The sequence below is a fragment of the Postia placenta genome (assembly GCF_002117355.1).
Source record: "Postia placenta MAD-698-R-SB12 unplaced genomic scaffold POSPLAscaffold_47, whole genome shotgun sequence".
Lineage (NCBI taxonomy): Eukaryota > Fungi > Basidiomycota > Agaricomycetes > Polyporales > Adustoporiaceae > Rhodonia > Rhodonia placenta.
In genome coordinates this window covers 1751-10599 of record NW_020169878.1, presented here as the reverse complement: position 1 = coordinate 10599, position 8849 = coordinate 1751, and the positions used below count along the sequence as shown (strand labels likewise).

Below are 8849 nucleotides of genomic sequence, written 5' to 3'. Positions count from 1 at the left end.
TTTGAATTTATTTTTGCTAGTTCTGTTGTATTAATAAGTTTCATTGGTTTTGCTGTTGTTTTATTAATTAAGAGAATTAAGAGAATTAATAATAATAATAAATATATTGAGAATAGATTCGCTATGTTATTTTTTAAATCGGATTTTTTAAATATGAATATTGGACCTTTTGGTATTTTATTTATTTATGGGATCTTTAATTATAATATTGATTTGAATATTTTATTGGGAATTTACAGTTGTATTTTCATTTTATTATTGATTTTATCTAGCGATACTGTACTTGAATGGTTATTTAAAATCCAACAATTTATTGTTTTAATTAATAAGGCTATTGATGATACCTTTAGTACCCAATGTGATAGTGATAGTGATAATAGTGTTAATAATTATTATAATAGTGCTAACTTTATTGTTAAAGATTTGGATAAAGTTTTTGTTAGAGCTAATGCTAATGCTAATGCTAATGAGAATTTGAGAGGTTATACATTTTTCAGCCCCTGCGCCGGGGGACTTAGATTTAATTTATTATCTCAATTTAATGTTAAATTAAATCAAAATAAATTATTTTCTACAAGTAGTATAGTAAGTAAGTCTCGAGCTGATTCTATTCCGAATAACGCTAAGGGTTTAAATATTACAAGTAAAAAAAATGCTTTAAAGTTAAAAAATATATTTGGTGGTGGATATTTAGGTTATAAAAGTCACTTAAGTCTAGGATATTTAGATGAATTAATGAATGAAGATATTTTACAAACTAAAATTGAAGATTTCCTGAAAACTCTAAGTGATAATAGTACCTTTTCAGTTCTGGGTGTTATTAGATGGATTGATCATAATTCTGGTTATAGTCGTGGAATTACTATAGGAACCTCTTTAAAAATAAGTAAAAATGTCTCATCTTATTTATTAGCTAGAAAATATAAATTAGATATTATCTCAGCATTAACAAGATATGATGTAGATTCTAGTGACTGTGAATTAGTTTTAATGAATAGAAAATGGTTAGATCTAGAAGAATTTAAAGGAACATTAGCAGATATTACTCGAACAATAAATGAAGATCTAGAAAAAGGTCTTGCACGTGATGCAGATAAAGGGGATGAAATTAAAAAAAGAATAAATATGAGTTTATTAAATAATTATAATAATATAATTATGGATAAATACGGTGAAAAAATTATTGATAATAATCAAGTTATTTATAAAATAAATGCGCAAGAAGGTCTAGTAGTTAATAAACTGATTAACAAAATGGGAATAGAATATAACGAAGTTACTGTTAAAGAATTAGTTAAAGGTAAAGTTATTAATAATACTGAGAATGATTTTATAAAATGGACTGATACAAAACATAATAATGGGTTTATCAGAGAAATGGGTAAAATTAAACTATACTTTAATCAACTAGGCAGAATTTCTTTAATTGAGGGGGAATATTTAGCTGCAGATTTCCCAGTTACAGATATTGATTATCTTTATAATGATAAAATAGGGGCACTAGATTTTGAAACCTATGGAATAGAAGGAATGGGAAACCAAGAAGTATATGCTGGAGGATGGTCTACTGATAAATTATCAAATTTCGTTTATATTAATCCAGCTGAAAATAGTGATAATGTAGTAAAAAGAACTATCGAATCTATCTTTGAACATAAAGAATTAGATGGTTATACATTTTATGCTCATAATTTAGGTCGATTTGATTCCTTATTTTTAATTAAATCTTCAATATTAATGGAAGATATTAAAATTAAACCAGTATGGAAAGATAATACAATCATTTCAATCTCTATTAAAAATACTAAATTAAATAGAAAAATTAAAATATTAGATTCACTTCAATTAATAAATGGAAAATTAAGGGATATTTTAATTACATTTAATTGTATTGTTCAGAAAGATTACTTCCCTTACAAATTTGTTAACAAAGATAGATTATTTTATGTTGGAGACAAACCAGATATAAGCTACTATGAAAGCATACCTATAGAGGATTATAGTAAGATACCTGCGGTTTGGGATATTAAAAAACAAACATTGAAATATTTAGAATCAGATATTAAAGGATTATTAGAATTCTTACTAAAATTTAGTGGGGAAGTATTTAATAATTATAGTTTAAATATTACCAAATTTAGAACATTACCTGCTTTAGCTTTAGGTGTTTATACTTCATCCTTCTATGATGAAGACAAATATCAAATTAAAATGATTAAAGGTACAGTGGAACAAGATCTTAGAGATTCTTATTTTGGTGGTAATGTTGAAGTTTATATTAATGAAGTTTATAATGGTTATCTTTATGATATTAATTCCCAATATCCGAATGCTATGTTAAAGGATATGCCTGTTGGTAACCCAACTTATACAACAGATAAAAATCTTAAAAATATATTTGGATTTATCTTTGGTAAAATTACAGCTCCTTCTGTTGAAAGTTTAAAAGTACCCTTTATTCAATATAGAGATCCAGCTACCGGAACAGTCTCATGCCCTAGAGGAAGCTTTTATAGAATGATATTTAGTGAAGAAATGAAATATGCGCAAAAATATGGTTATATTATAGATATTCAATATGGTTATAAATTTGAAAGAGGGAAAGATTTATTTAAAAAATATGTAGAAAAACATTATGAACTTAAAAAAAATGCAACTGATCCTATTAAAAAAAATTTAAGTAAATTATTTTTAAATTCTTTATATGGTAAATTTGGTATGAGAGAGATCGAAAGTATTTTAAAAATTATGTCTGTTAAAGATGTGAATAAAATTATAAAAAATTTTAATTATTCTACATTTGCTCATTTAAATGATGATACTGTTTTAATTAAATATAGCAGTAGAGTTAACGAAAAATTAAGATTATTATTCAAAGATCAGGAAGGTAAAGCAAGTGACTTCAAAATGAATGAAATTGGGTTAGCTAAAAAAAGAGGAGTTGTATCTGCTGTACATATAGCTTCAGCTATATCATCTTATGCTAGAATGGATATCAATGAATTCAAAAATATTCCGGGGAACCCTTGTATTATGAGTGATACAGATTGTGTTGTTTTACCCCAGAAATTAGATGGAAAATATATTGGTATTGATTTAGGACAAATGAAATTAGAACAAGAAATTAAACACGGTATCTTTATAAGAAAAAAATTATATGCACTTAAAAATTCTTCTGATAAAGTTATTATAAAAGCTAGTGGTGCTAATAGTAAAAATTTAACCTTTGATGATTTTATCAAATTATTAAATGGGGAAGATGTACAAACAAAAAGATTATCCTTTAATGTCCATTGGGAAACACTTGATGTTAATATTGTTGAAAATACTATTAGCTTATACGGATTAAAGGGACAACCTAAAACATTATTTAATACTATTGATACTAATTTTAAAGCTATATCTTATCCTAAAGCTTATCCTTTAATTGTTTATTCTAACGATTCTAATCTGAAACTACATACAAAACCGATTTATCGCCTACTCAAGAGTTTTGATAGAGGACACACAGGTCCAACTGGAGCTCCAGGAGGAAAATTTGTAGATAGTCCAGCAGTGCCGGGGGTAATTTATTTACCTGCTCACACTAAATTCTCTAAAGCGGCAATATGCCGCGTAACTTTGAAAGACAATTTATAATTAATAAATTATTAGGTAAAGGATCTACAGAAATAAAATATTTTACAGGCAAATAGAATATTATCTGATATTCTTAAAATTTTAAATGAATTAAAACAACAATTAAAACCTGTAAAATCTGATAAATTTTTCAATTTTTATAGTGAGAAATGAGCTAAATTTGTTACAGTAGAATCTAAACTATTCTTCCGTTATGGAAATGAAGGAAAAGAGGTATTAACTCAACTTAAAAATATTTAAATAGTTTAGACTTTGTTGATATTTATTTTCTATTACATACGTACAGAACCTGGGGAGTTTTATGATAGAGTAGCTAAATATATAACCAAAGTTAACCAAAATAAAAAATTCAGTTATAGGGTCTATTTTGAAGAATTAACCTTTAATCTAACTATTAAAAATCTTACTTTAACTGATAATATTAATATAGAAGACAAATTAACTATTAAACATGAAATTGATATGGAGATTTCTAAATTAAATGATATTTCTCAATCGGATGATGAGGGTGAAGTTAAAGTTATTAAACACACTTGGTACACTAAATTTAAGGTTAAGATATCTCCGAACTTGGATAACCCAAGACTTAAGCCAGAAAACTTAATTTGTGTAGGTAATAAGGCTGAAGATTACATGAGGGATTATTTAAGATGGAGTATTATGCTTGATTTAAGTAATATTTAAATTACCCCCCCTCCACTCCATTAATGTATTTTTAAAGATTAAGCTGGGTTTAAGTAATAGATTGATTGGTTGAAAAATTGTTTTTGTTTTTTATTTTTTTATATTTGTTTTACTTACAGCAAGCAGGTACCTGAAACCTGAAAATCGCAAAAAATATTAACTAATAAAGAATTTAGATTTTTGAATCCCTTTAATAAATATGTCTACCATTTCTTTATTTACAAATGATTTTGGTAGAGTAGGTAATAAGTAATCTTTATTATCAATTGTAACATATTCTTTACCGTCAATTGTTGAAAATTCAGTAGCATAACTCTTAATTTGATCCATCATATTTTGGTGCATTTTTTCTAAGTAATTCCCACTGCTAAAGTATATTTTAATAAATGCATTTTTAACACTACTTTCAATAAATTCCATATTATTCGGTGTCGTAGCGAAGCAATCATGAATTGTATATAAAGGTTGATTAGTTAAGTTTTCGCAAAGTAAATGTATATTAGAGGCATCAAGTGAGTGGACTAAATTAGGCATAAAGCTGGTTTTAATTCTTCTTGTATTTAAAATTTGAGTTGGTATTGAAATAGTTACGGGTTTTCCATATGGTAATAAAGAACTAGAACTTCTAATATGATCATATTTAACATTACTTAAAGATATTTTTAACCCCGAAGGTGTAATCCAAATTACAGGCTCATTTAATTTTAATAAAATAGTTAAAAGTTCTTCTAAATATTCACTTAATACCCTTAAGGAAGGTAAATTATGAATAAGAGCTTCATATACAATAGTACCTAATTTATTTAATTCATTTGGTATAAGATATAAAGGTTCAGAATTTTTAGTTAATCTCGCCTCAACTTTATAAAATATTTTTTTTCCCTCTTTATAAACTTCAAAATGTTCTTTCATTTGTTCTTTAACACCAAATAAAGTAATATTATAAGGGATTGTCATAACAGTTTTTTTTACGATTTCTCTTGAAATGTTTATTTGTTTTAAATTATCATTATCACATTTATCCAGTTCAGCTTGCACCAGAGTAGCAGCATAAAGATAGAAATCATTTCGCATCTCCGGAGAATCAGGTAAAGATACTAGATTAGTTTTAACCGCAATATCTACTTCTCTTGTCATTGCAGAAAGATGTTGTAAACCATTACAACTAGCATCGAATAAAATAGGGTTGTTTAATATAACCTCTTTACCATTATAAAGTAAAACTAAGCATCGTACTGTAGCAAACATAATACTTATGAATTGGAAAGGTTCTTTCAATTTAGGTAAAACTTCACTATCAAATTTATCAGTATCATTTAAAAACATATCATAAAGTGTTATAACATTTTCTTTACTCCATTGAATTCTATCTTCATAGCTTAAATTTGTTTTACCATATAAATTAGCTAAGTAAAATAATAAATAATCAAATCCTTTTTCACTCAAAGGTTCATTTTCTTTATCATTAGCAAATAATAATAAAGATCTACATAGATCATCCCCTTGATAACTTAAATATTGAGTTAAAGTATAAACTCTTCCCCTGAAATCAGCAAAGGTTGGTAAATAAAAGATTGAATTTCTGTAAACTTTAGCAATATTTATTGTATTTGAATATCTCCAATATTTACTGTTATGTGACTGTTTACTGTTTCTTATCTCTTCACTATCTGATTTAGATATAACCTGTTCTTTATTAAGTCCATTAAAGAATTTACTATTTTCGTTGTACCATTCCAGTAAAATAAAGTCAAGAACATCTTTATTTATAGTAAATGCAGTTTTATTAAGATAATTAATAGTGTGATTAAGAACATATTGATTTTCAACTTGATCTCTAAGATCGTGTTTATGTTTTACTACACTATCAAATGTATTATAAATATGACTAATCTCACCATGTATATATGGTAAATATTTTCCATTTACATCTGGTTTATTAGGAATAACTAGCATGGGTAATTGTGTTACATCTATACAAGAAATATTAAGTTTTTTAATATAATCCTCACTAATAGAGATAAATACTTCTCTATTTTTAAGTTGTGTGACTAACTTTCTATCTATTAGGGAAGTTTTAGTTTCTAAGATATTCATAACAGTATCCCCAATTTCAAATTTATCAGTTTCACTATAACCATTAATAATTTCAAATATTTTATCATAAGGTAATAGTTTTAATATTTGATTAAATTGATCAATTTCTTTAACTTTATTAATTTCTCCATTATCTTTACTATCAAGAACATTATGTAATTTATTAAGTTTATAATTAGCAAATTTAAATAATTTATTTCCCATATTAAATACTAACTCAGTTCTATTAGCTTTCATAGCATCATCCGATTTATTAATTAATTCAATAATAGTTTTGAAAGATGTACTAATAATATTATCGTTACCTAAAATAAAGATAACTAATAAAGATTTTAGTTTAATTTGATCTTTGTTGTTACTATCAATATTTTCTAGACCGGATTTATCTATTAATTTACCAAACTTGAACCAATTATTTTTGGTATAAGGTAAAGTTATATATTTTAACCCTGTATCTAAACTTCTGTAAATATCATGTAATATTACAGATCTCGCTTCTAATGAATTTTTCATTTCATTAGTAAACCAGTTAAGATCATATTCTAAGGATAATTTTTCAATAGCAACTTGTTTTGTATAATTATCAAGGGTAGGGTCTTGAATAATATTATTAATTTTTAGCATAAGTGGTCCTTCAATTTTAAATTTTTCAATTCTTTTGTCGTCAAGAATTTTACTTTCGCTATCCTCTGTAGCATCAGATAAATTAATGCTATTACCTTTAATATGTTTAATCACTGATTCCAATTGTAAGACTCTTTCAGAACTAAATGACTCTAAATATTTACCTTCAGCTGTGTGATTATTTTTTAAAACAGCAGACATCGATGGGTTTTCATATTTTAAAGGATATTTTTTTAAAATTAATTCATTTACATTATATTTGTAATTTTTAAGTAAAACATCCCTTAATACATCCATATTACTAATTATTTCATGGAAATTTTCATTAGAAGTTTCCATTACTAATTTTATAATATTTTCTTTCAATGTTTCTATGTTACTTAATATTGTAACGCTAAACATCCCCTTGTATCCCGATACGCTTATTTTTTTAATTCTTTTTTTACGTCCTATACTCTGACTTTCAACTTTTGTATCTGCCCATAATTCTTTAATAATATTACCTTCAACTTTTTTTCTTAAAATATCTAAAGATTTAATTCTATGAGTTAATCTTAAAAAACGTGCTAATTTATTAATGACATTAGATTTTAATTCAACATCTTTAGTTTTAGTGATTTTATTTATTTGATCTATGAAATCATTAACTTCATTAATACTTTGTTCATTTCTATCTAAAATATCTTCATTATCAAAACTATTAACATATTCTTTAAATATTTTTTTAATACTTGCAGTTTTAATACCAAATTTTTCAATATGACTATAAAGATCATTTTTAATAATATTAATTTCTGCAATATCCACATCATTTTTAATAATTTCTAATAAAGTAACAAATCTTAATAAAATATCTTCAATATCCTCAATAATCTTATTATCTAAATTATATTTATTAAGAATATTTGTAATAATATCATTTTTAAAATCCTTAAAGATAGAGATACTATTATACTGATCAACTCCCCCCTTAGCATTATCTACCTTAATATCAGGCTCTGTACTTTTTAAAGAATTATTAATATTAATATTATTTTTATTATTAATATCAAAAAATACATCGAAACCCTGACTATTTAAATTTTTAGTATTATAACATCTAGATAAATTAATACCGTAATTATTTTTAAATTTATTTTTAATATTATTTTTGCTGAAAAATGTATAACCTCTCAAATTCTCATTAGCATTAGCATTAGCATTAGCTCTAACAAAAACTTTATCCAAATCTTTAACAATAAAGTTAGCACTATTATAATAATTATTAACACTATTATCACTATCACTATCACATTGGGTACTAAAGGTATCATCAATAGCCTTATTAATTAAAACAATAAATTGTTGGATTTTAAATAACCATTCAAGTACAGTATCGCTAGATAAAATCAATAATAAAATGAAAATACAACTGTAAATTCCCAATAAAATATTCAAATCAATATTATAATTAAAGATCCCATAAATAAATAAAATACCAAAAGGTCCAATATTCATATTTAAAAAATCCGATTTAAAAAATAACATAGCGAATCTATTCTCAATATATTTATTATTATTATTAATTCTCTTAATTCTCTTAATTAATAAAACAACAGCAAAACCAATGAAACTTATTAATACAACAGAACTAGCAAAAATAAATTCAAAATCAACAAAATCAAATAAAGAAATAAAAAATAAAACCCCGATCCCGCCAGGGGACAAAAATAAAATATTCAATTTAGAACCATTACCTCTATTGATAATAATTAAAATAAACATCTCGCTAAATCGCCAGAAAGTATTAATTATTGATCTAAAAA

At 24.9% G+C, this 8849-nt stretch overlaps 1 protein-coding gene across 1 annotated transcript; it reads right to left on the bottom strand.

Moving 5' to 3' along the window:
- Positions 1 to 4479: 4479 nt before the first annotated feature.
- Positions 4480 to 7245, bottom strand: POSPLADRAFT_1161214 (hypothetical protein; the record flags this gene model as incomplete). Its single annotated transcript, XM_024487658.1, has 1 exon — positions 4480 to 7245. The coding sequence occupies one exon, from the start codon at positions 7243 to 7245 to the stop codon at positions 4480 to 4482; it is 2766 nt and encodes a 921-aa protein (XP_024332849.1).
- Positions 7246 to 8849: the final 1604 nt, after the last annotated feature.